Here is a 27211-nt window from a genome sequence, read left to right on the forward strand (position 1 = left end):
AAATACATAGTTGCCATGGGAACATGGGGAGAAATTAAATACTTGCTGGATGCCCAGATAATATTAAGAAGCATTAACAAGAAGCGTCATGCCTTTGTAGATTCAAAGTCATGATTTAGGTAACTGTGTCCTCAAAAGCAAGTTTCTGAGAAACAGCAGACTTTCACAGCAGGCCCCAAATTGTGCTTAGCAGCTGGAACACACTATTTTCTCTTCTAAAACTAGCAAAATAATTAGTTTCAGCATTAGCAGCTTGCAATGCTGAAAGGATAGATAATTCTTTAAAGCAGAAAAGGGGAATGGAGGTACTGGAAGAAAGGCCGGGGCCATGACAGTGCTTCAGATGAGGAGTGTGGCATGGGACAATGAAAACAGGAACAAGTATCAAACACAGGAGCCGCCGTTTATTTTGAACAGCCACACCAAGCTACTTAAACGATTTCTTTCCTTTTTGGGAAAGCCTCCAAAGGAAAGAGGAAAGTTTCCAAGTGCTGGAAAACATTGGGACTAAATTGGGGGGGGAGGGTTAAGAAAATAAACCCTCAGAGCAGGGAAACACACACAAATAACAAGTAAGGTGGGGGCCTGTGAGCCAGCTCTCCAATGTATCTACCTACCTGGAGAGCTTAAGCAACACAAGAAGTTATCCAGCAGTGCTGTTTTTTCCTTCCAGAAGGTGGTGATTTTTCAGCATAGACAAGTATTTACCCTAAGAGAAGCTTCAGCTGGTTTAGGCAAACAATCTCAAAGAGATGTAACCAACAGAAGAGACTGGCCACATCCTACTTCTATTTGCTTGATATTAATTGCTTCTGAATAACATCAGCTATGCATGCATTAACATTGATGGCAAGCCATACTGGCTCACATTTACTCCTTCTCTTACAGACAGGTGATACAATAACAGAGCTGGAGTCTGTAGATGAGGACTGGATGAGCGGAGAGATACAAGGAAAGTCTGGGATATTTCCCAAGAACTTTGTTCAGATTTTAAAAACACCGTGAAGTTGTTGCCTCTCTTTGTACTCCCTGCATGTGGGAGAGAATGTTTTCTATCCTAAAGGCACAGCAAAGACATCAACGTGTTTTGACTATCAATGTTTTGCACTACTTTTTCTAGACAGTCATACTAGTATCTTGAAGTCAAATAAGATAATCTTAAGTCTTTTGTGACAGTGTATATAGTCATGCTTCATGAATGCTCTGAGAGCAAATACAAGCAGAAGTTTTAGCAGTTTCCAACTAGGGAAATACTGTGGTGCAACACCATTTTAACTTAAATAGCATAAGTAATAAATAATATGTTTACTATCTGGTATTACATTTATCATGCACAAAGTCTGCATAAAGTAAACTTCTTTGGGCTTCTTTAAAAACTTTTAAAATCCAAATTTAAAAATTGTTTTTAAGATATAATTACAGCACTCAGTATGTAGATTGTTTGATGTTCAGGTTTCATTACTGCTTGACTTTCACATTAGCAGTAAAATCTACTTGTTTTATGACTTAGAGAATAAGGATGATAACTGATATTTTATAGTAGAAAAAATATCAAATCTAATACTGGTAGGAGGGAAAACTCCGAAGCAAATCCTTGTGTAGTATTCTTCTATTCTTAGCCCAAGATGCTCATACAGGAAGATCACAAAAGCAAAACTTTAAATATTTTGCCTCTTAACAAATAATGTTCAAATCAGTATGAATCATCTTAGACCTTCTTCCCTTCCCCCAAAATCCTTTCCAGATACAGGTTTAGATTTTTCTACTGCCCACTGTTCAAGCACCATCATACCCTTCTTTTCCAGCTGAAGTTAGTTGTGACAGACAGCATTTACTGAGCTTTCTCAGATCCCCTCCATGCAGTAGCTGCACTATTCCAACTATTTGCCCCTCCACCCCCTTCACGTAAGTGGAAAGCCAGTCTTCACTCTGCATTTCATTTCTCACTCAAGCACTGGAACATACTTCAGCAACACTATTCCTATCCTTAACATGAAGGATATTATACAGCCTTGGTTTTAGCTTTCCGCAGACATGGGATTAGTTTCCAGTTTGTTACCACATACCAGCTATACTGAGCATCATTATAAATGGTCTGTCGAGGCCTTAAGGAAAACACGCCTGGCAAGAGGTTACTTCAAGCAGCTCTAACAAAGGCATTTAGTAAAAAGCAGCAGTGTGACTTGAATTACAAACTTAGACCTGATTGAGGTAGCCTCACATTATAGGAAGTTCTGGTAGTAAATTCCTTTTTGCAACCCTTGGCTTCTGACAAAATAGTTAACTGCATCTTGATTAACCGTTAGCTTCATCGGACTGGAACAGAAAAAGAATTATGCTGCAGTTAGCTCTTTCACTGCTGACAGTATTCCATCACTTTCGTACTATGTAACAAAAAGGAACCAGTAAGCTGTTAGCACGAGTCATTACTTCAGAGATGCAGGTCACTAGGTATCAAGATACCCTTACAAGATTTTTCTTTGTGGGTCTGAAAATTCAGGTTGCAAAAGGGCCAACAGTTGAGTGGTGGATAGAGACTGGAAACCAGAATCATCATGATTGACCTCGAGATAGTTTTGGTTTAGTGATGTGCCTGCCTACAACTTTATCAATACAGGGTCTAAGTATTACAGCAACAAATACCTACTGCAACAAAAGATCAGGGTGCATCTAAATTGGTGTGTGAGCAAGCTGGGGAAGGTAGCCCTCCCCTCCCCATGCCCTGCACTTTGGTTACCATCACAGCAGGCAGAAACAAGCTTACAGCCAAAACTGAACTCCCCTGCAACAGGGAAGGGGCATCCAGTCTCAGTAGCAGACTGGAGCTCACCTGAAGCAAGCCCCAGGAACACGCAGCACAGACATGAGGCCCTCGGCACCATTTCGCTCTGCAGTCGCTGTTATGCCATGGTACTTGCAAATATAGACACAGGCGTTAGCCCTCTGTTTTTTTTTCTCTAGAAGCTTCATGAATGTGAAGCGTTGTGTATTTAAACTGCACCAATACCATTTGCACAACTGGGGGATGAAGATCACACAAAGTTTTATGAGCAGAGAACTGGATTTCTACTTTCATTAAGAGGATTAACATTATAAAAACAATTATAAATTATGTGCTATTCTAGAGAGAGCTATTACTCAGTTTTACCATCCCCAACAAGTCTATCCAGAACTCCCGTGGAATCAAACTTTAACATAAGTCCACCTCGGAGGACAACCCTTCCCACTCTCCAAGTTCTCCTGCCAGGGGATTCCAAAGGTCCTTGTTTATTCTAACGAACAGCCATCTCCTTCTGCAGAAATCCAAGGAAACAAATACATAGATAGATAGCTTTCCTGACTCCTGCAAGCCCACTCAAGACTTTTCAACCATAAACCTTCAGTGGATCACCCTGTTAAAACAGGCTTCTTCCAACATGACCTGTGCCAACACAATTCCTGAATGCCCAGTGGGCGCAGTAGGGGGAGAACAGCAGAACCAAGCAAAGCCCACACCAACAAACAGAATACCCAGATCCTCCAAAGACATACTGCATCATTGTGGTGGTGGATGAGGCTTAAGTGTACGATGTTTACTTACTGTTTGTCTGGCAGTTTTCTAAGATTTTGATACAAGTCTCAAAAGTAGAACTGAATTTTTATATTTTTTTTTTATTTCCTCCTCCCCGTTTGTATAACTGTGTATTGACCAGTTGTTTTTGTAACTTCCACTGAATGTTTAAAGTCAGTGCCTGTCAGTAGATAAGACCACTGCTTTATTTTAATCTACTCCTCCCTATTACGCAGGGCAGGAAGAGCAGCAAAGCCTTACATTCAGAGCAAGGAGTGCCACCTAAAGGCTGCTTGCATTACTGCAGGCAGCTAAACCAGCGTATTTATTAAAACTGAAACAAGTTAGATGCTTGGCTTTGACGGCAAGGTATTTTCGTAAGACTCGATGCCTAATATCACCATGAAGCTGCATACAGATCATAACATAAAATTCCTAAGGTGTACAGTACATAATCCGCAAAAAACCCGAGAATAGGGTGGAGCACAAATCCTAACTGCAATATAGTAGCAAATTTCAGCTGTAACCTTGAAATTCAGCTAGACCCCCCATACATTAGTATGGTAACAAAAGCCTCATTTATCAAAACATTTTCTGTTTGATCCACCCTCTGGAAATATCTTCAGGAAGACGTCTTTGTTGTGTGTAAAATTAACGGTGTCGTAAATAAATCTTTGTTAAGTCCAGTAAGTTTTATTATGGTACCTCTGTAAATTAAGAATGTATTTAACCAATAAAATTTTTATAATTAAGTCAGTCATGATGGCATTTTTATTGTCTTTTATGCTGTGGAGAGATGAGCTTTCCACTTGACATGGCAGTTTTACAGATCTCATTCTGCTTACCTATTTAACACAACAGCAAAAAACACCAACCCCCCACACCAAACAAATCACAGAGTAATATCACATCCCTTTACAAGTAGTCCAAACCCCTCAGAGAATCGTGATGGCTTTAACACAGTTTATTCAAGCCTTCGGACTTGGGTACGTTTCACACTTAGCACCTGCAGAACCTGTGACATTTGCTACCTGCAGCAACCAGCTGTCATCGCATGGTATCACACAAGACCGTGACGCTCTCTCTATTCATGCTGTGGCAAGATTACTTACGATGAAGACACAGGTTGACCCTGAGCTGACTGGCAATTCTACACATATTTGCATGTGCTCTGCTGATTGCTGCTATTCATACACCGTGATTTTTCAGCTGGTATTTCAACAGAGGGTGTATAAAATTTCCCTTCCTGCTTACTTTTCCCCCATCTGAAATAATTTCACAGAGCATACATTTACCCAGTGCTCCTACATGGTAATGCCAGCAGTCTACTGCTCAGAGTAATAAATTAAAAATGGGAAAAAAAAAAAAAAAAAAGAAAAAAGCAAGCTCTTGTTCTTTCCCCAAATCCTCTTGGACTAGCCTTTTTGCAGCATGCACTCCTCAGACGTACAGCTGAAAGGAAAAGTAACAGGATAAAAGATGCAAGTTTTCAGAAGCAAGCTCGGAAACACCACCTTAGGATTTCTGACTCTCCTCATCTACAGAGTACAGGCTAGTTGCAGTCCCTCGGGATTTGTTTGATGGAACTGTTGCTAAAGCAGAGGAAATGCAGCCAACAGACATCCGTTACGAGAAAGCTCTGACAGATCTTCTTCCAATGCAGGGCTGGAATATGTGCATATACATATATGTACACACCTGCACTGAAACTTCCTGTAGTAGGTTCAAGAATTTTCAACCTCAGCACACTGACCCTAAATCATGGTTTCTTTTCCCAACTCCAGTGAAAAGTTCTCATTTTTGTTAGAGAAGTAGAGGCATTTGTTGCAATTTATGGCTTCAAAAATGAGACTGACTGGAACTCTTGGAGGAGGATGACACCTACCTCAACAGTACAGCTGAAAAGGGCAAAGCAGAAGATTAAAAGCAGCACTAGTCCTTTCTCCTGTTCCAGCCTCATTACAGCTTTGAGCACTCACTACTGTTCCACTACACAAACTGGAATAAGCAGAACAACTAGGCCTGTATTTACAATCCAATAAAGACGGTTACCTGAATATTAAGTCATGGGCTATTCTAAATATCATCCCCCTCCAATTAAAATAGTAACTTGGAATCACAACATGGAATCACATCACCTGCAGTCTTCTAAATGAGAAAACATTCTTTTCATTTGGCATATTATTTGCTCCAAACCAGAATTGCCAACTAGGAAAAGGTGAAAATCCCCAACACTGCAGAGTACAGCCCTCATGGGTAGCATCCCTCTACTTCTCCCCTAGTGTCTTTGTTGCAACAGTAAGATTTCCTTACTTTCCTCCATTTCTTGTCCTGAGCCATTTCACAGCTGACTGCAGGAACGACCACCACCACCCCAAGCAGCTCAATACCATTTTGTTCTCAGGCTTTAAATCACAAACTTGCAAACAATCTAAAACTTTAGGTTTGTTGCCCAATTCTAAACAAAACATGCCAATAGTGCAAAATATTCCTTGTTTTAGCCGGGAAAACACACTCTTCAATTTTTAAGCCAGCTGAAGCCAAACAAGCGACAATGCTACTGGATAATGGAAAAAGCACTGTTAAAATTACTCAGCAAATCGCTTAAGTGTGCTTTATTCTCGGAACACAGACCATTGCCTTTTTACGATAGAATTTTTTTCCCCTGAAGTTCCACAGGTTTTTCAGCTGTGATTGCGGTTACCCCTTGGTTCTGATAGAGGTTAAAAAACTACATACAACCCTACTCTTGGGCATATTCTGCATTTCTATACTGCTCAAAACTAACACTACTTCCATCATCAAAATTGCAGCTTAAAGATCTTTTAACACCTTTTGACTTATCAGAGACCAACTCTGTCCCATGAGAGGTCATATCAAATTATCACCAAGAAGCTTAAACATACACATACGTAATTCTCAGGTTAAGTAGTATGGATAAATCCCCAAGACTTCCCCATCACAAAAAATTCTGTAACAGTAAGTTTCCCTGTGTGGCACTCCATCTGCCCTGTACAGTGCTCCTCTTTAAAGCACGTTTCATCAATATAAGCTCTGCATGCACCCACAAGGTTTCTTTTCTGTGGACCAAAATTATTGGGAAAAACCAACATACAGAATCCTTGGTATTGCACTTTCCACCTTTCAAAAAGGACAATCCACCTTCTTCCACCCATCTCACAACACCAATCATGAAAAACAGATCTCCAAAACAAGTTTTTCTTTTTTTTTTTAGACCAAGGCAATAGGTTTACCTTATTAAAAACCCATCCACATATCCAATATTGTCCAGTAGCAATACAGGCAACCAAACATTAGTTCTGTATATTAAAACTTTTATTTTCCATCAATGTTTAGTTTCAGACAGACTCTTGCACGGGCGGCTCATATCCATCAGCTCGCTCTACTTTTGTGCCTGCCTCATCCCCAGAAGGTTTTCCAGCACCACCACCTTCGCCATGCAGTTCCATCAGCTTGCCCACTAAAAAGAGGATGTATTATAAACAGTGAGAGATGCACCTATTTAAACACTTTTCAATTACTGAATTGCTCATCATATACAAATTAAAACACCAGAACATTTAATGTAGGTATGATCAAGTCTGTTCCAGAAAGCTCATGCAAGGAGATGCTGGCACAATAACTGACAGACAAAAACAAGCAGTGAAATAAGTGCTACATAATGAAATTGCAAATTAAAACTTTTTTTAAAGAGAGATAAAGTCAAGAACCTACTACTACTATGGGAATGTCAGAAAATGGGAAAATAGAATCATTCCATGTCATCTGGGACCGAAACATTTTGTCATCATTCATTCCCAAGCCAAAGCCTTTGAACATTCAGCAGCAGTTTCAGGCAAGAATTAAAAAAAAAAAGCTCCAAAGTGAATGATCACTGCTTGGCTTTCAAGCCTGAAAGCCAAGTGCCAGACTAGAAGCACAAGCCATTTTACTACTACAGCTACTTAAGCTTACAATGCTGTTTTAACATCTTTATCCAAAAGCAAACACATTTTAAACTAACAGCTTCCCACACCCTCCACTAAGAACACTGAACATTTGCAGTGATTGCCTTACATTCAAACTTGGGCTTCTTCAGCATCTTAACCTTGCGGACATAGACATCATGAAGAGGGTAAATGGACTGACACGCCTTCTCTATGTCTTTGCCAATGCTGTCTGGGATCCTGAGAAATCAGAGAGCCCATCAGTAGCAGAACATTAAAAATTGAGTTTGCATCATCAAGACTACCTTCACACTCTGACAATTTTCTTCAAATATGTCTAGATTCGAAGACATTTTCCTTGCAATGTTAGAAGGAAAATATAGATAGATAGTACGAATGTGCTCATTTTGAGAGCAAATCTGCAATCAAACTTTTGGAAGCAAACACCACACTTTGAAAAACTTCCTTCTATCAGAAGAACCCAGAACATTCACAGCCCCAACTGATCAGAATTCCACTTTTAGTCTGTAGAAACATGGATCAAAAAACTGGAGAGCCTGATTTTACATTTATGCAAACATAATGGTTTACGAAAGTCAAATATGATGCAAAGACTAACAGAGTATTTGAAGAAAATGGCATGTCAGCTTTTCAACGAGACACACCTTGCCTGGTCTCTGCCAAACAGTATGCGAAGCACCAGCATTCCCCAAGTACTCAGTAACAACTGACCAACAAACTACTTAAACTGTATCAGAGAAAAAAGGAAATGCGGCCAAAGCTTACAGCTTATTGACAACTTCTTTCAGGTCATTGGTTTGGACCTCTCGGGTCATGATTTCCATCATCTTCTTGCGAATCTGTCGAACCTGCTGATGCTGGGCATAGGAGGTCTTGCGGATTTGGTTATTACGCTTCTTTGTGAAACCCACACAGAAGAGGCGCAGTAGGTAGCCATCAGTAGTTTTGACATCTACATGGGCTTCGATCATTGTCTAAAAAAGAAACAGTCATTTATCATCAACGTGATGGACAGGTTTCTCAAAACCATGCACCTGACATTCATTTATATCTGCTGATGCCACTTCAAACACAGCTTTACAATGCATCAGTGGTTACCTACTTTCCTAAAGGCACTAGCCACAACACAGACCTTGTTCCTTACATACCTGCCATTTTTTGACCATGGAACACATTTTATCCCGGGTGAGGTCCATTCCATGGAAGTTGGTCAGACAATTCTTGCCCTGAACATCCTCAGTTATCAGTTTAAATTTACGGAAGGCAACCTCATCATTCTGCAGATCAGCCAGACTCACTTCAAATACACGACCCTTCAGTCCATCAGAGGCAATTTCTGTAATATGAAACAAAACAAAACACTTTTTATTAACATTAGAAAACTATTATTCAAATCAGATACTGAACTTCCATTTGATGTTTTCTAATAGCAGGTGATGCCACTAGCTTCACAGCTCTGAAGTCTATATGTATCTTGAACAAGATCAAATCAACTTAGAGAATCAAATAACATATTTTGTTAACTTCGTGAGCGATCTTTTTAAGATAATTATATCAGATGCTAAGCATAAATACCAGTATACTGCAGATTCCAGCCTGTGTAACAGTTTGGGTTTAAGTGGAAGGGTTTACAAAGTATTTGGAAATAATGAACAATAATGAAAACATAAAAATCCACATGTGCTCAGCAGAGATAAAGCAGCAACAAACACCTAAGTACAGTCATTTTACAGCTCTACCTCTAACAATTAACCATTTTAACACAGCTTACTCATGCCTGGTTTACAGTGACCTTATTTTACTTGTTTCACACGTATACAGTTCAAAATAATGACCATCTTTGTAACTTTTAAGTGCAACTGGAATAGTATAATACCATTCTATTTAGCCATTCTACACAGCTAACCTTCCAAAAGGCTTCCTTTTCCTAAGGTGCGCCAGACCATACAAAAAACCTTTACCGTTCTGTGTTACATCTACATGTGCTCCCATTAAGTTAGCAATCCTAGCTATCAACAGAGATCTCTTTACCTAAAAGCTTCAAATTTCAGTCTCTTCTAACACAATGCTCTTTATGATCCTATCATGACCAAGGTCTCCTGTCGCACTGTCACCACATGTCCCTGTGATAATCAGAACGAATCCTTAATTCTTAACTTTCCTCAAACTCATCAGGTTACAAGAGCAGGTCATAAGAAGCTTCAGGTATGTCCTGTCATATCATATCCATGGTTTGGTACTCTCGTACAAACAAGGACCACACCACATTAACCTCCCTACAACTAAGCTCATTTATTTAAACAACTCTGTCAACTTAAGAACACTCACTCGAAACAAGCAATTAAGTTAGAGGCACTTTTTTTTTTTTTAAACTGCCAGGTTCATAGTATTATGAGCAAAAACTATTTGTCAGCAGTTCTTTAATCGAGTCTCATTTGGAGCTAGCACATGGAACAAATACATCTCCCTCTGCTGCATAAAACCCCACTACTCACTAGTTCCTTGAGTCCTGGTGACAAGTGTCTTCCCGATGTTTCGGATATTAAACATTGCTGGTGCTTTGACGTCATACCAGTCCTTTTTGGAGAAAGGATCAACCCTTAATTTAAATAAAGCAGAAAAGATTTCTTTTACTGATTTTCTCAGATTAAATCGGGCTGAAGTAAGACCTTCCTCTCCACACGCTTTGCAAAATGGAAATGCAAATGTCAGAATTTGGGGCTTTCAAGTTTAACGTGGACAGGTTGGCAAGTATGTGAATGCAGACGGTCAGCATTACCCACTCCAGTGAGGCAAGCATTCATTTCAATTTACTTCAGAAAGACAGAAATCAACTGCAGAAACATCATAAACCTAAGACGATGAAAAAAAAACCATACAGCGCTACAATTCCGGCTACCGCTCAAGAGCGACACAAGCGGTGCACTTTAACCAGCTTCCCCACGAAGACACCCCCGGCCCCCCCTTCATTTCTTGACTTCTGCAGCTAAAACACACCAGACACAACGAAGCCTGCACCGACGCCGCCCCAGAACCCCCGCTTCTACAGCGAAGAAACTACGCCAGGCCTGCGGCCGCAGGATTACAGCCAAGGCGGGAGCTGGGGCCGGGGTCGGGTCTGGCCTTGCCCTCCCACACGCCCCACGGCCGCGGAGCGCTCCCCACATCGAGGCCCTTCCCGGCGCCGGGGCAGCGAGCACACGGCGGGGCTGCAGGAAGCCCGGCCGGGCCGGGACCCGCGCTCTCACAGCGGCAGTCGTCCCGCCCCGTCCCGTCCCCCCGCCGCCACGCAGCTCGGCCCGCACCCAGGCGAAGCCCGCGCCCGGCCGCCGCCATGACAGCAGCGGCCCGCTCGCCGTCCGCCGCCATCCGCCCCCCATCCACGGCATCCTGCCGCCCCGGCGCCCCCGGGCCCCGTCTCCTCCTCTCCCGGCCGCCCTTACACTTTCTTCTTGGCGCCTTTCTTGCCGCCCTTGGTGAGGCGCTTGTTCTTGCCGACCGCCATGGTCCCGACCTGCCGACGAAAAGGCCGCAAGCGCCCCCTCGCGCGAGATTATACGAGAGCGGAGCTCGCGCGAGAACTGCGGGCAGAGGGCAGCGCTCTCGCGAGAGCTGAGCCACATCTCGCCGGGAGGGGGCGGGCGGCCCGCCCCCTGGGACGTACCACAGCGGGACGGAACCAACGGCGCGGGGGGAAGGGGGGGGGGTGAGGCTGGGGGCGCTACTGGTCGGTCGCGGGATGTGGCACGTTGGCCTTTCTGCGCCTTTCGTGGCCCCTCAGAGCCCGCCGGCGCTGTTCGGTCCCGTCCCCTTCCCCAAGGAATTTTTGGGTTTGGACTTTTGGGGATCTTTCGGTGCACCCTGAGGCCTCCGTGCTGAGGCAGCCTTGGCACGCTTTCCAGCACATCACTTCTGGCCTTTCTGTGCCTCTCGTCGGTGTCCCGGGCCCCTCCTCGTGGCTTTTGGGGTGCTCCAGGACGATGGTCTGTGTTGCCAGGGCAGGGACCAAGGGATGGTGGCCATTCTCCGAGGGCTGAAGGGCTGAGATGGAAAGAAAGAGAGTGGAGATCAAACCCCTGTGTCTGCGGAGGCCCTGGGGCATCCTCACCAGACAGCGCCAGCCCACCCAGCCCTTCCCACGCTATGGGGAAGCAGGGGCACTGCGGGGACAACTAGAAGCTGCTGGTCTGGGCCGCCTCGGGTGCTTCAACTGATTCGTGCTCTCCCCTCTGCGCAGGGGTGCAGAGCCCACCTTGCCTGGGGCAGGGCACGCCGCCCTCGCTAACCCACGCAGGCGGTCATCACCTCCTCGCTCACTCTGACGCCTCGTGCCCTAGGTACACGCAGCCCGTCACCCCATGATGGCCTGACCATCCGGGGCCACGCAGGACAGCGGCCGAGGGGAGAGCGTGGCGCAGGAGGATGCTCCCATCAGCCCACCTGCGTGGGCAGGGATGGGAGAGGGAGATGCGGTGCCCAGGCCAGCACCTGGCAGTCGGGACTCCCGTGGGACAAGAGGGGACCAGAGGTTATGGCTCAGTGATGAACCTCACAGCAACCTCTGGCAAGGATGCCTGAGGGTCCTCCAGGTAGGGTAGGCTCTAGCACGGGTACCTGTACTGTGCCAGCTAGAGACAGCACAGACACAGGGCTGAGGCAGACCCTTGCCAGGCATCCAGGCTTGTTCTTCCTCCTGGGGACGCCATCCCCTTCCCACCCACACCAGGTCAGTGGAAGGCAGAGTGTGTCCGGGAGGTGGTGATGAGAGCCCCCATCCTGCTTCCATGCCCAGCAGGAGCAGGTACTTGTCAGCCTCAGAGAGTCAGCAAGGGCGCTGTGGTGATCTTCCATGTCTTCGAGGGTTTGGCCAGGTGGCTGCTCTGTTCCCACTGCAAGGGCTGTGTGACTTTAGGAGGATTTCTTGAGAGGCTCACAGAGCTGTAGAGATGACACCACAGCCCAGGGCAGGGCACTCTCCACCTACATCGTGGCCAAGCTTAGACCTTTTCCAGCTCTTTTCGGGAAGGTGGTGCCCAGGACCGAGCCTACCCCAGGCTGAAGGACATGGTGGGCCTGGGGCAGACAGGGGAATGGCTCTGTGCTGTCCTTGGGGACAAGTAGGTCAGGTCTGACAGTGACACACACTCAAAGAGTGCATCTCTCAGCAGCCCTTAGCCGTAGTGCTGAGGCCCATTTGTGAAGTGTTGGCATCCGGTGTCACTGTCTGCCTTGAATCACGGGTGGGGTCAAACTTCGTTGCTCCTGCAGAAGAAGGACAGCTGAGGGCTCCTGTCCGCTTTCTTCCTCATCCTCCATTTGCCACTTCCCATCACAGTGTCTATCATGTCTTTGAAGAGGAGGATGGAGACCACTTGCACCCGGTGGTGACAGCCTCTCCTGGGCACTGTATGCCTCTCCCTCCAGGGGGTACACGCTCTCCTTGGGTCTCCATCAGGTTCTCCCTGATGGTCAAGGGAAAGGGGTGCATTTCTGATGGGCTCAGGCTGGCTCCTGGCTCTTTGCTTGTCTCTGCCTCAGCGGAGCAGCCGGGAGCATGTGAGGTAACAGTGGGGCAAAATGCATCCTGGCGCTTCCCAGGGGTACGAACTTGCCTGCAAGGGTGTACAGGGGAAAGGGACACATAGCTCCTGAAACAATGCAGGGCAGCTGCAGACATACCACATCATCCAAGAGGGGCAGGAGCAACTGTCAGCTGCCCCAGAGGTGATGCTGACATCCTGTCCCTCCACCAGGGAACTAGAAGACATCTTGGCCTGCCACCCAAGGGGACCTAGGCATCCTGCCCACCATGGGACATGTGGCCCAAGGCCAGAATGCATGGGCCAAGGCAACACGGGGAGGGGGCACCCAAGGGGACATTCGCAGCCAGTCATGTGGTTCGTTAATGACTACCTAATGGCCTTGGGAGGGCCATGAGGGGGAGTGGGGCTTCCTGGACACCTGGCTCCCTCCCCCCCCCAGCCATCCGCTGGACTTTGCTTTTTGCCCTGCCCCTCCTCCTGGATCCTTGCCCATTGGGCCCAGCTGGGGCCAGCATAAAAGAGGCACGGAGGATTGGGAGGGATCCTGGACAGCCCGAGGCCATAAGGGAAACTGAGGCACACACACAGAGGTGCGGGTGAGGGATGCATCAGGGGACCAGAGTGTCTGCAGGAGGGGGACTGTGAGGAAACCAAGCATCCAGTGGGGAAGGGAGGATATGTAGGGGATGCAGGTGTTGGGGCAGGGGGTGGATCTATAGGGGACCTAGGGGTCCAGGGTGGGTGTTCCATAGGGGACCCAGGCTTCTGGGGAGTGCAGAACTGTAGGGGACCCCAGTGTCCATGGGGTGTTCTGGGGGGGACCCAGGCATCCAGGTGGGATCCACAGATGGCCCAGGTGTCTGGGGAGGGGGATCCCCTCATGCATTTAGAGGGGATCTGTAAGGGACGCAGGTGTCTGGGCAGGGGAATATGTAGGGGAATTGAGCGTCCAGGGTGGGGTTTCCAGTTGGGGGCCCAGAAGTCCAGATGGCCCTGACTCCCACTTTCCACAGGTGCCCATGGCAGGCTGGGCCCTCTGCACGGCCCTGGTGCTGGCAGTGCTGGCAGGGGTGGTGGGCGAGACCCGCTATGAGAAGTTCCTGCGGCAGCATGTGGACCACCCCCGGACATCCGTGCTCGCGGCGCACCGCTACTGCGAGACCATGCTGGCACGCCGGCAGGTGACGGCCCCGGGGCGGCCCTGCAAGCCCTCCAACACCTTTGTGCACGCACCAGCCGAGGAGCTGCTGGCTGCCTGCACCCAGACGCCTGACGCAATGGGGATCCACAGTACCCCGACACCCATGGGCCTCACAGCCTGCCGCCTGCGGGGGGGGGACACCCGGCCTCCTTGCACCTACCGGGCTCGGCAGCTCCAGCACCACGTGCGCATCGCCTGCCTTAACGGGCTGCCTGTGCACCTCGCTGGCACCCACGCACCCCCCCAGTGAGGGTTGACATGGCTGGGGGGGAGGCTGTATGTGGGGATGTGGGTTCTCCCTCCCAGTGGGGGCTCCATTAGGGCCTGCAATAAAGGAGGTGCCACAGGCCTGGGCTCTGACATCAGCTTCTGGGGGGGACCCTGTGATCCTACCCCTCTCTGGGTGCCCCTGAGCCCCCTTGGGTGCCCCCAGCCCTGTCCAAGGTGGACCTGGCCCCCCATATGCTTCATAAACCCCTGGGGTTTCCCAACCTCCTGGGTGTCCCATAGCACCCTAGAGTGACTCTGACCTCTCCTGTGCCCCATAGAGTCCCCTTTCCTGGGCGCTCCACAACTCCCCTGGGTGCCCCATAACCCCCCCAGGGTCCCCCTGATCCCCTGGATGTGCGCCCAACTCTCTCCCCTGGTATCCTGACCCTTTGGGTGTCGCGTTGCTTTCCTGGATGCCCCATAGCTCCTGCAGGGTCTCCCAACCTCCCATGTGCCTCATAACCCCCAACTTCCCCCATGCCTGTCCCGTAAACCCTCACATGCCCCACAGTCCTCTCTCCCACATGCCTCTGGCCCCATCTGGGGCCTTTCTGGGGCTAAGTCTGATCTTGGGCCCCGTTGGCACCCCCATGGAGCCAAGCACTGGCTGGGGCCACACACAGCCCTGAACCACCACCCCACACACACTGAACACACACAAAACCACAACATATGCACACATGCAAACATAACAGGCACAAAGCATGCAGCGTGCGCACAACCACACACCGCACTCACAACAAAAAACATACACACACACTCCTACAAACAACATGCATACACAGCACAAACACACACAATATGCAAGCATATACACACTACATGCACACGCATACAGAAACAAGTATTTTCTTGGGTTTGGATGGGTTTTCACGTGCTTCAGCTTGTGTTCATCACCTCTTGTCCTGTCACGGGGCACCACTAAGAACAGCATGGCTCCCTTGTCTTCATTCCTCCCCATCAGTACTTATCAGTACTCTGATAAGCTCTTCCTGCCTCAGCCTTCTCTTCTCCAGGCTGAACAGTCCCAGCTCTCTCAGCCTTTCCTCTTACCAGAGTTGCTCCAGTCCCTTCATCATCCTCAGCCCTTTGCTGGACTCTCTCCAGTATGTTCATGTCTCTCTTGTAGTGGGGAGTCCATCACTCCATCCAGCATTCCAGATGCGTGTCAGTAATGCTGAGCAGAGGAGCAGGCTCACCTCCCTCCACCTGCTGGCAATACTGCCTAGTGCACCCCAGCAGGCTGGGGGTCCTCTTTGCTCTGGTCCTATTACTGAGGGAGGCCTGAGGACTCCGATGGAAATGCTGACATCCAGGTGCTGTGCTGTTGTAAAAAGGCTGCCCAAATGCACTCAGAAATTGTAGCTGAGGAGGAAATGAAGGGCAGCAAATGGTCTTCCTGATCCTTTTCAATTTCTCCCTGTCCAAGATGTCCCTTCATGTGCCTTGAGCAACTCAGGTGGCCCTTCTTCTGGAATTCATCAGAAAGGCACTTGGAGGGACCCCCATGGAACGGCGAGCTCCAACTCTCAGCCCTGCCCCAGTTAGGAGAGCTCTACTCTTTGTACGCTGGAGAGGAATTGCGGTATTTTGAAGGTGTTTGGGGCATTCCTGGCAACTTTCAGCAGACTCACTTCTCCACCCTGCTCCCTCCTGGCCATGGGAGGAGCTGGATGGGTGGACCTTCTCAGGAGGGAATGCCCGGGGTCTCTGCAAGTACAAGGATTTGATCTCTGCTCTGTTTCTTTCTACCTTGGTTCTTCAAGGCTTGGAGGAGGACTCCAGCCTCTCCATCTGTTCTCTGGCAGCTCAGATCACACTGACACTGAGAGAGAAAAATATTACCACTGTGATTTATCTGTGGAGCCTTGTGCTACAGGCTCTGAAGAACATGGGAGAGGTGGCACCCATCTTGGGGACACAGCTCTGAGCAGCAGTCCCAGAGCAGCAATGACAGTTCTGGGATGCCCTGCATGCTAGGGCTACCTGAGTGTGCTGGAAAGTCTGGTTTGTTCTGGCATCTCCCCTTTGCCCGCAGGGCAGCTCCACCCCTCAGGCACATCCCATCCCATTATTGCACGTTGGTTCACCCCTCTGCTGTGTTTTCCCCTAAGAAGTGACTCTGCTTCTTCAGTATATGTTAGTGTCTATTGTTTGTGAAGGCTAAAGGGAAAAAAACCCTCAGCCACAAAGGATCCAGGATCATCCTGAGGGTGTTAGGACATCCACTCTTTCTGGCAGCCAGTGGCAATGCATATCATACCCAGGTACTTCATCTCTAAGGCAAAGCACCAGTTGATCTGCTGGCTTCATAACAAGGATCAGAACAGCTGTAGCCGCTCCTGCCATCTCCAAAAGGAGACACCAGGACAAGAACTGCCTCTCTACAGGGCTTGCATATCATGTGAAGGGGAATGGAAGGGGAATAGCATGCAGCCCTAGACCTTTTTCCCCATCACTGGCTACTGTGCCTGGTCCTTGGAGCTGCACACCTCTTCTCTCAGGAACTCTGTGGTGAGGTTGAGGGGAACCAGCACAGGGGATGGTCTCCAGTGATGTCATTCCCTGTTCTAAATGTCCCCAAAACTTAGGAGGTACAAGAGGATCCGTCTCCATCTGGCCTTGGTCTCAACACCGAAAGAGAAAAAGGCGCTCCTAATTGGATTCTGGCTTGAAAAATAAATCACCTCTTTTGCCACTGCTGGCACAGGGAGGGGCACAGTGCTGGCCCCTCACCCATACTGAGTTCAACTGATGTGGCTGAGCTCAAGAGTTGCAAGGCTGTATTGCAGGCAAAAAAGTGACTTGCAGAAATTTCACTTAATTTAATTTATTGCCAATTAACATACACTTTTAATTACTGATTTGGGTATTAAGAAGCACAGAAGATATAAAAAATTACATGAGGACTTAAGGAAATGCCTTCCCTCCCCCTTCCCCAGGCACAACTTCAAACCTCAGTGAGCGGGATCATGGCTGCGATACGAGACTTCCACACTATCTTTAAACTACTGGGATTTGGTCCTTTATCCAGGGAGACAAAGAGGCCTTTGCCACAAGCAGCAGTGGGCCATTTGCAGGCAGTGGTCAGCAAATCTGTAATGGCAACAAGTAGCAAAAAGCCAGCATGGGACTGGTGCCTGAAAATAGAGGAGGGATTTTTGCATTTTTGTGTTTTAATAAACCATTGCATTTGTTTCTTAATTCCTTTCTCATTTAGGTACTTTCATGTCCTGCCTATCGCAGCCAAATGTAAAGTTCCAAGGTTTGTGGTTGATTCTGCCTTATAACACCACAGGGAGATGGAAACTATCATCTCTGTTTTGTGGATGGGAGTTAAGCAGCTTTCCTAAGGTCACAGAGAAAGTCTGAGACAGGAGCTCTATTCAGGCCTCCTGAACCCTACTTAATGGCCTCCTTTCCCATTTACATGCTTTTCCCTGGAGAAAAGACACACTGTGTCAGTCTGTTTTTAAAAAAACTTGTTTTGCTTTCAATGTATATCTTTCACTTTGCTGTGTGTCCTGCAGCAGATCAGTACAGGCTGCATCACAACAGGCAACAAAAACCGTTCCCAAAACAGCACTATATTCCACCAAGAAAGCAGCTATAAACCTTTTGGATGCTAGCCTAAAGCTAGTATCTGAGTTATATCTGCTTGAATTTCATGCCCAGAGTTTGCTCTAACAGTGGTCATCCTGCTGTTCTCACCTGCTGTATTACCAAACAATTAATGCCTTAGCCAGGAACTGGGCTGTTGCTTGTTTAGTGCATGCAAATGAAGCAAATTATGCTCTCTCCCATGCTTCACTATGGCTCACGTGCTTGCTCTAAGATCACACTTCCACTGCCCAGCATCTGACGGTACAAAATGAGAGGTATAAGCACTGTGTTAACATATCCAGTGCTACTGTGGAAATTCATTTCTACTTCTTGAAAAGCAATGGCATTTTTGTAGAACCATAGCAGGGAATTGCTTACGCAGGCACTGCAAAGGCCTTCAAAAATATTTACTCAGCAAAGTCAATACTGGGCTCCATGGATTTGGCAGAATGAGTCCTGTGAAACCAGGCTGTTGCTGCATGCCATGCATGCCAAAATTGACATGGAAAAAGCTTCTCTCCAGTGCTATCGCTTGCACTTAAAACATACCCTGCACAAATACAGCAAAATACAGCCGGCTGCTCTGCAGCATTTGCTCTAATAATTTTTTCCATGGGGTTTTGGTCCCCTGTCTTCTTATAACCAAATAACTCATCCAAACAATGTGGTAAGCTTTCCAACATGATGATAGCTCAAAAAGCTCAGTAAGAGTAGATGCATTCATAAAAGTCAGACTTGATATATTTTTTTAAATCAAAATTGCTTTTTTTTTAATGAGCAATGTTCTTTCTGTAGCTTTAGGCACCATTTTTGCTCTTTTTATTGAAAAATGGTCTTATCTAAATATTTTGAAGCATTTGTCAAAGGAAGGGGAAAACCTTACTTCTTCTACCCCTCCAATTTGTCATTTTTTTTCTTCCAGAAGGAAATTCCAGGGTATTCCTCTTTGTATTCACACTGTTCATATGCCTAAAATAAAGCAGATATCAACTGAGTTTAAAAAAAAATAATTCATGAGCTTTCCATTTGAATTTATCTGTTTTTTCTTGGCTGTATCTCATGAAGAAGAGTCAAGTCCTGTAGACTGATTTTCTTGGGCTTTTTGTCTGTTTAGCATGAAATACTGCTGTGGCATTGTGAGAGCAATAGCAACTGGCTTCACATCACCCTAGAGATCACTCTTCAAATCACCTTTCAAGCCTGGCCCCAAAGAAGACCTTTTGCTTTCTTATATGGCACATTTTTGAATGAATGCACACTTTAAACAGTTTAACCGCAATGACTAATTTCTATCATCACAAGTATCTCTGTGAGTCCATATTTTTTTTTTTAATTTATTATTTACTTGAGAAAAGATTGTTTGGAGAGAACAGAGCTTTTCCTTTATCTCTGGTAAATTAAAAGACCCCGTAGCTTGGTCTGAGTGGTGAGGCTGAGGGCCTCACCCTCCCTCATCACTGAGAAGTGGCAGAACCCATCCTCTTCTTTTTGTGACTAGGGTTTAAATACTGGGACGTCCCCACCACTACCCCATAACAAGTGAGGCCAGAGTTAGAAAAAAGGCATAGCTTTCTGTGAAGGACTGAGCTGAGAGGAAGAGAAGAGGAAGAACCAAGCCTCTGGGAGCACCTGGGGATTTTACTCTGAGGGGCATCCCAGCATGGCACACGTGGCAGGTCCAAGAAGCGCTTACCTTGGCAGCTCACTCTCACTGTCTTCAAAATATGTGGTAATGGCCCAGGCGTCTGGCAGAGCAAATAACCAACCCCAAGTTTTTCCACCTACGCAGAAACCTTGGGTCAGAGGTGCTTGGAGGAGTCAGCACTGACGAATGCAACAAACATGTTCTTCCTGCAGATACCTCTGTTTCCTTGGCTCTGCTCTGTTTCTTTGAGGTCCTGCCACGTATAAAGAGGAGCCAGAGCAGCCCTTGGCTCAGTCCATTCTCCAGGCATCACAGGCAGTTGAAGAAGCAACGTGCTTGATGTGCTGAGCAGACCTGCTTGTCCTCCCTGCGGCCCTATACTGACTGGCAGCTTTCCCCTTTGCTGCTCTCTTCCATCACCTCTGTGCTTCAGGGTACCTTTCTGGTTGCCTAGTATGTGGTTGTCACCCCTGCTGCTGTGCAGAAGGCAAGTCATGCCTGTGGATGCTTTCTGGGGACTCTTCTGGTCAGAGGTGCAGCAGGACACATGGTAGTAAGTCCCCACTGACTTGGGTAGGGACATTTGTATGGCTTGGATGTGAGTTGTTCCCAGTCCCCCCTCTCTGCAGTGGGTGCAGATCAAGGTTGTTGAGGACAAAACAGCCAGGCCAGACACTCCAGTGTTGCAAGAGTTAGGTTTAGGGGTGTACCAGGATAAACACATGGGCAAGGGGAACAGGGCAGGGAATGGGGACTGTCTCTGGTGTGGCTAGGATGGGGGCCAGGCAGGGCCAGCAATATCTGCTCCAGTCTGCCCCCATTCCTGCTTGCTGCCGCAGTGGCCCTGGTGATCCCTCAGCCCCATGAGAAGCCAAGAGGCAGACTGTGGAGGCTGCAGGACCCAGACTAACCCACACTATCAACACCCTGGTGGGAGTTTCAAGCCCCGTTTTCCCCAAAAGGCAGCCAAAGGGCATCCGGTCTCTTCTAGGTACATATTCCTCCTCACTGGAGGATATCTCCTTGCCGGCACAGCCATGGGCAGCTACGCTGTGTTGCTCCACATCCCTGCCACTGTCTCCATGCTTGTCCTCCTCTCCGTCAGCCCAGCTCATGCCCACACCTGGGTCTTCACCCTCCAGATGTCCTGGCAGACACTCTGCCACCTGGTTCTGAGCAGCTGGGAGCTGGACCCACAGGGTGCCAGGTAACCCCCCAGCTCTGCCTCCTTTCCGCTCCTCCCCTCGGTGGGCTGGGGGCCCTCCTGGTCATTTTGTGAGGGCGGAGGGCCCCCGGGCCACACTGGCTTGCTGTTCCACAGCCGTCAGTCTCCCTGCTGGCTCCGGCCGCATCCCCGTGCGTGGGCGACTCTGCGGGCACGGCAGTGCTCTGGGGACGTGGGACAGCACATCCCGCGTGAGTGTGCCTCAAATGCTCCCTTCGAGGAGGGACTCCTAGCAGCTCTTGGGCGCCCTCTCCTTCCAGGCCAGCTGTTGCCCTCTCTGCCATCATGCTGTTCACCCAGAAAGCTACATCTCTGGCCCTGGACATCCACGAAGGGCTCATGCCGCTCCAGCTGGGCCAAGGGCTTTTGAAATGTGAGCTGCCCCTCTGCAGCTATCTGCTCGTTTTCCCAGCCCTCCTCGGAGGTCCCCTCTGCTCCTTCACCAGGTTTCAGGCCTAGGCCGAGTACTGCGGTGCTCTCCCCTGCTCGCTGAGGGCCACCTCTGTACCCTGGCCCTGCAGGGGCTGGCAGGAGGGCTGGCCGCAGGCAGGGCTGCGCTGGACTGGGCTGCCTGTCCCGCATCTGGGCACGGGCCCTGCTCCTCCGGCTGGCCTACTATTTGCACTGGGTGCTGGATGAGGCCCTCCACAAAGTGGCGGGCTTCGGGCCAGTGGCGGGCCGGGGAGACGTTTCTGTCCACGACCACCCGCCGCCTGGACGTCTTCACCCGAACCTGGAACAAGAGCACATCCTGCTGCTTGAGGAGACTTGTCTTCCAGCGCTGCCCAGCCCAGCTGCTCCTAGTCACCTTTGCCTTCTCTGCCTGGTGGTGCGGCCTCTGGCCTGGGCAAGTCTTTGGTTTCCTGTGCTGGGCTGTCATGGTGGAGGCTGACTACCGCAGCCATCCCTTCCTCAGTGCCTGGGCCATGTCCCAGGCAGGGTATGAAGCTCCTCTACTGTGGCACAACCTGGGTGTTCACGCAGCTCATCGTTGCCTACATTCTGGTGGCTGTGGAGACCAAGAGCTTCTCCATGCTCTGCCTGCTCTGGACATCCTGCGACAGCATCCTTCCCCTCTCCTGTGGCCTCATGCTGGTGCTGCTGCTGCTGCTGCTGCTGCTGCTGCTTGCCAAGAAGCCGAAGCAGAACTGAGCCTGTCCTGGGTGAACTTGTGCGGCCAGTGGGGCACATCCCTGCACACGTGAGCACACAGGGTGAGAAGTGCTATTGGCCAAGCAATCTCATATAACAGCATCTCCAGAGAATCAGGTTGGCTTTTACTTCTGAGATATCCCCCAGCTTTGAGGGATGCGCTGAAGCAGGGAGGTGAGGTCACCAGACCAGTGGGGGCCTAGGCACAGGGAAAGGGTCTGGCAATCTGTCTGGGGGCAGCACAAGACAAGAAACACCCCTTTCCCCACCCAGCGGTACTACTGAGATGCATAGGTGGTACTCCTATGTGGTACTCCTCCAGCAATTGCTCCTCAGCACTGTTTCTGTGGCATGCAGACCCCAAACCGTGCTCCCAATTAGACGTCTCCTGCAATACCTGCCCCCCACCAAGTGGGTGACATGCCTGGGTCAGCTGTGTCCCCTGCCACACGGGGAAGAGGGATGATCCATCCCCTCCACCATTCTTGCAGAGGATCCTGGGCACGGGGGCAAGAAAGCTGCTGGGAAAAGGGGGGCTACTGCCCATGGTGTGCTGAGGACAGCATAGGCAGGGGAGAGTAAGCCAGCAAAGTCCTCGGACTCAGATGTGGCATTCAACTGAGGCTTAGGTGTCACTTCCCCCACAAAGATACACAGCAGAAATCCTAATGCACTTCTCCCAGTTCACGCACTGGCCTAGGACCCAAAAGCCTGTTTAGGCTGGGGAAAAAGCATGAGCTACCATAGGAGAAGGTATCAGGAAAGCATGGAGCTAAAAGTTTATGTTTATATGAGAGCAAGAAGCCACGCACCAAATATCAAAATAATATAGCTGAAAATGCTACAAGACTATTGTTGGCCTCTGATCTGCTGGGCATGCTGCTGCAGGGTACCAGGACCAGCACCAGAACCAGTCTTAAGTGCCCAAACTCAAGGGAAAAAATTTTTGATCACGTTAACATCCCACACCATGCAGGCCCTGTGTCAATACCTGTATCAGTGTTTGTCACTAAACTGAAACTCAGCATGCAAAATCAATCTAGCCTTGTTTTATGTGGGTTGTTTGGATGTTTGGCTTCTTCTTGAGTCCCACTGAGTAGCCATCCCAAGCCTTGCAAGCCACTTGCCCCACATATAATCTCCCCCTTGCCAGCACAGCTTGCATTTGTCAGGGCCAGGCCCTGTCTCCTTCAGTGCTGTCCTGCAGAGCTGCCTCCAACTTATTCCCTATATCCATGCTTAGAAACTAAGTCATCTCTTCATCTTATCTCTGAAAAACATGCTGGGCTCCTTCAGGCAGGTTCTCCAGCTGTTTCATCACTCTGCTGGCCCATGTGAGACCACATGCAGCAAGCCAGGACCAGACTTTCCAGGGTGATGTGTCCGGGATGGTCCATGGGACAGTGGTTCCCAAGCCAGAAGGCTCCTGCCACCTATGTTGGAGGGAAGTGGACCCAAGAGTCAGTCGCAAGAAAGCCAGTGTATAAAAAAATCCCGACGGCCACAGTTGGAGCCATCCCACATTCTTTCAGCAGGCAGGGACGTGCACAGCCTCCTCCCTAAGGGGATCAGGGGAAATTCATTGCAAGTGGGTGCCCAGCCAAGGAATCATCCCCTCCCATCAGCAGCAACCATAGCCAAACAGATTAAAAAAAAAAAAAAAAAATCCAGGTGAGAAGCCTGGAAAAGATTCACAGAAAGTGTATGAAGTGTCAAAACCTGGGGAATTAAAATTCCCCTAAGAGAACAGGCTGGATCTGGAGATGAGTCAAGGCTGGAGGAAAGCACTCATGAATTTCTCCCCATTTTGAGCTGGGAGAGGGTTAGCTCAGCTAGTGACATCCTGTCTCAGCTAAGCTGATGCTGGGCTCTCTCCACATGTCCCAAACCTACTGCTTCTCCAAGGGCTGCAGAACTGGTTCCAGGAGCAGGGCAGCTCATCTCTGCCTTGTGTTGGGGGTGGAAGAATAAAAGCAGCCTACAGCCTTTTGGAAAATCAGTTTTTCTAAGCAGCAGCATGGCCTCTCTACCAAGCTGAGTGGCTGCTATATGTCTGGATGGAGGGAAAGGGACTGGAGGGAGCCAGGCCAGCTTCTCCCTCTTCCACTGTGCTGCTCTTGCATCACATCTCTTGGAGGAGCATGTTTGCAGTACACCCACCCCTATGCATTTCTAATTCAAATAACAGCAGCAATAAGACCCTCCCAGACCACAGGCCAGTAGCCCTGGCCTTTCACATGCCAGCTCATCTCTCAATGAAGGGGTTAAATAAATGCTAGACACAAGGGACAGGTGAATTACCAGGTGAAGAGAGGGAGCTGGACGGATGGGGAAAGCAAAGCAACCTGGCCCTGACTTCCCTCCCCAAGGCCTTGGAGGCAAATTGGGGATTTTCCATTTCATTAACTTTACAAGGGGTAATTCCCAGCATGCAGCATCATCCTCATGAACAAACCCATCCTGGGCTCTCTCACCCTTTCACAATCAGCAGCCCGCACAGCTGCACCACTAGATGGGAAAGCCATGCTGTATTAGTATCTAATGAATCTAACAGGCAGCTGATATTGAATTGCCCACAGTGGAAAGTACAACTGATACACAGAAACAAGCAGTAATTTTTGTTTTTAAAGTGAGAAGCAAAATGCCTGCCAAAACCCACAAAAGATGTGAATTTGAAAGCCCCTCCTGGTTCTCCCTTGCAAAGGAGCATTACATGAATTGCTCTTGCTCCCCAGGAGAAGCAGCCAACCGTTCATCCCTGCTGCTCATTCTGGAGAGTGGTGGTGTTCCTGGGCAAAAAGGTTCTGATGCTTTAGCAGGGGTGGGGATCAAAGGACTGTCCCACAGGCGCAGAAATCAACTCAAGTACATTTAGTTCATTAGAAACATGCACACACGCAGGCAGGAGTTTATTAGTCCACAGACTTACCATACCAAAAAAAAAAATCCCCCAACATAGGGGTAGGTTCCCAGTTTTGCCTGCTCGCAAATTAACAGTGCTGAGGGTAACTAAACATGTCTTGTGCACTCTGATGGGAGTGCAGGGCAGGGGCTGAATGTGCATTCACAGCTGAGATTCAAGCCTCTCGCCTATAAAGGGGCTGTGTACCTTTAGCTGCAAGGCAACCAGGAGCCCTCCGCTGCCTCCAAGACACATCCAAGGTCAGAGCAGCTGCAGCAGTTTTAATGTGTGTGAAAGGGAGGCCGGCTCAGCAGATGCTAAGTACTGGCAGCACAGCCAGTCTTCCAGTTCAATGCTCCGCTCCATGTCCACAGCCCTCTCTGCAAACTTCATCATGAGCAGGGCACGCTTCATGTCCACCCAATTCTGAAGCACCTGGCAGAGGGCTTCCTCATGGCTGAGGGGCTGCTCAGTGAGGTCTTTCCGGGGCCCCCAAAGCAGACACTGCAGCATCCGCTTGGCCTCGGTGATGCGCACACGCTTGATGGGATCCGCTTCCAGTAGCAGGTGGGCCAGCTGCTGGAGCCCGCGGGAGTAGATGGACAGGCAGGGCAGAGCAGGGAGGTCCTCAGGGCTGTACTCCTGCTCCCTGAGGTGCACCTTCTCCTCAAAGGGGTTGGGCTGATGCAGCAGCTCGTAGATGAGAATACCAGTCTGAAACTCATCAAACTTCTTGTACTGAGAAGCTGACACAATCTCCGGGGCCAGCCGGGCCTGACTCTTCTTCAGTTTGGAGTCTCCGCTTCCTGGCTTCTGTTTGGCTTTCAAAAAATTGCTGATGATGAGGCGGGGTAAGTGTTTGTCATCTTTGGCTTTTACACAGCTCATGGGCGGCTTGCAGGGGACAAGCAGGAGGTTCTCCAGGCACAGGTCACGATGGATGATGCCGTGCTCTTTGAGATGCTCCAGGCCATTGCAGAGCTGGAGGAGCAAGAAGCAAACACGACGTTCGTACAGCTCAGGCTTGGCTTGGTGCAACATCACCGAGTCCCTCACAAAGTCAGCAGTGGTCTGGCTTGGCACCTCCCGGGTAATGACCACCACACAGTCATGCTCACTGGCAGTGCGGGAGGGATGGAGGCCATCCCCAGGCATGCTTTTCCCCACATCTGAGGCCAGCAGCATGCTGGAGGGGACAGAGGCCACAAAATGCCCACAGTCCTGCTGGATGTTGAAGTGGACTGGCACCGCAGGGCTGCAGTATGAAGCAGCCACCTTGGACTCCTGGGTTTTACAAATCTGTGAGGAGAGACCAGAAGAAAAGTCTTGTCAGTGACAGAGGCAAGGCAGACACCAGAAGTTCAGAGGTGGGTTCCTAAGCTGAGATTTGCAGATGCTAAGGAAGACATCACCAGAAGTAGGGTGCACATTGGTCCTTTTAGTACTTTAAACTATCTCCTGGCTTGAGGATCTTTCTTGTCCTGCAACACCCCAACTTTAGCAACCAGATGTCTGGGTTGCATTTCTGGGCATGCTTCTTTTGCCAGGCAATGCCCAGTATTTGCAGGAAAGGAGGAAGGTAGTCCTCCCATGAGTAACTTCTTGAGATTTTGTTTCATTGCCACAGAAGCAACATAACTTTCACATCACAGATGCCATCAAGATTCCCCCCTGAGACTCAGGAGACATTCTGCAGAGGGAAAAGCAAAGCCTGTGGCAGAAGATGTGTTGCCTCCATCTCTGGAGATGGTTAACACTCGCCTAGATGAGGCCCCACACGACATGACACAGCTGCAAGGGTGGTCCTGTTTAGAGTGAGGGGTGGACAGAGACCTCCAGAACTTTCTTCCCACCTAATGCTTGTCTGGTCTGAAGCCTTGGAGCCACTTTCACATCCTCCTCAACCACTCCACTCGCTGTCAGCAAGTACTCTCAAGCCCCAATCAATGGCTAAGGGAAACCAGCAGCAAGCTGTACTCATCAGCACAGGGAAAAAACACCAGAGAGAAAATGGGAGCTAACAACAGGCTTAGAAATAAGTGAGAGTGCAGCAAACTCGAGGGAAAAAAGCATTTTATAATCTGGATTCTCTTAAACCCACATGACTTTTATCTTCATTTTGTTATGTTTTTTAGCTTTATGACTGCATTAA

General features: G+C 48.8%; 5 protein-coding genes and 1 non-coding gene across 12 annotated transcripts in view; 3 read left to right on the forward strand and 3 right to left on the reverse strand.

The window, feature by feature from the left end:
- The window catches only part of SH3D19 (SH3 domain containing 19), a 93238-nt gene extending 88936 nt beyond the window's left edge, over positions 1–4302 (forward strand). For all 4 annotated transcript variants that reach the window (XM_049814549.1, XM_049814550.1, XM_049814552.1 and 1 more), the window contains one exon: positions 889–4302. In XM_049814549.1, the coding sequence (XP_049670506.1) occupies positions 889–1005 (117 nt within the window). In that variant the 3' untranslated portion in view covers positions 1006–4302. The remainder of the gene's footprint in view (positions 1–888) is intronic.
- Positions 4303–6868: 2566 nt separating this feature from the next.
- Positions 6869–11108, reverse strand: RPS3A (ribosomal protein S3A). Its single transcript, XM_049814633.1, has 6 exons — positions 10962–11108; positions 10014–10117; positions 8667–8854; positions 8284–8492; positions 7628–7737; positions 6869–7031 (listed from the first exon to the last, which is right to left on the reverse strand). Exons 1-6 carry the CDS (start codon positions 11021–11023, stop codon positions 6910–6912), a joined length of 795 nt encoding a protein of 264 aa, XP_049670590.1. The 5' UTR covers positions 11024–11108; the 3' UTR covers positions 6869–6909.
- LOC126045052 (small nucleolar RNA SNORD73) lies at positions 7298–7367 on the reverse strand. Its single transcript, XR_007507896.1, has one exon. It is a non-coding gene; the product is annotated as a small nucleolar RNA SNORD73 (small nucleolar RNA).
- Positions 11109–13605: 2497 nt separating the features above from the next.
- Positions 13606–14609, forward strand: LOC126044656 (ribonuclease CL2-like). Its single transcript, XM_049814649.1, has 2 exons — positions 13606–13651; positions 14075–14609. Exon 2 carries the CDS (start codon positions 14081–14083, stop codon positions 14510–14512), a length of 432 nt encoding a protein of 143 aa, XP_049670606.1. The 5' UTR covers positions 13606–13651; positions 14075–14080; the 3' UTR covers positions 14513–14609.
- A 6208-nt stretch (positions 14610–20817) lies between these two features.
- On the forward strand, positions 20818–23054 carry MBOAT4 (membrane bound O-acyltransferase domain containing 4). The gene is given in 5 exon segments (XM_049815553.1): positions 20818–20987; positions 21266–21378; positions 21500–21686; positions 21688–21943; positions 21945–23054. Coding segments are annotated over 5 exon segments (939 nt in total). The 3' UTR covers positions 22158–23054.
- Positions 23055–23182: 128 nt separating this feature from the next.
- Positions 23183–27211, reverse strand: part of PRAG1 (PEAK1 related, kinase-activating pseudokinase 1) — a 30635-nt gene continuing 26606 nt past the window's right edge. For 3 of the 4 annotated variants that reach the window (XM_049814535.1, XM_049814536.1, XM_049814537.1), the window contains exon 6: positions 25040–26358. In XM_049814535.1, coding sequence (XP_049670492.1) covers positions 25321–26358 — 1038 coding nt within the window. In that variant the 3' untranslated portion in view covers positions 25040–25320. Of the gene's footprint in view, positions 23591–25039; positions 26359–27211 lie in introns of those variants that run through there. The other variant, XR_007507737.1, reaches the window with a different exon arrangement.

The sequence above is a fragment of the Accipiter gentilis genome, chromosome 12, assembly GCF_929443795.1.
Source record: "Accipiter gentilis chromosome 12, bAccGen1.1, whole genome shotgun sequence".
NCBI classification, from domain to species: Eukaryota; Metazoa; Chordata; class Aves; order Accipitriformes; family Accipitridae; genus Astur; species Astur gentilis.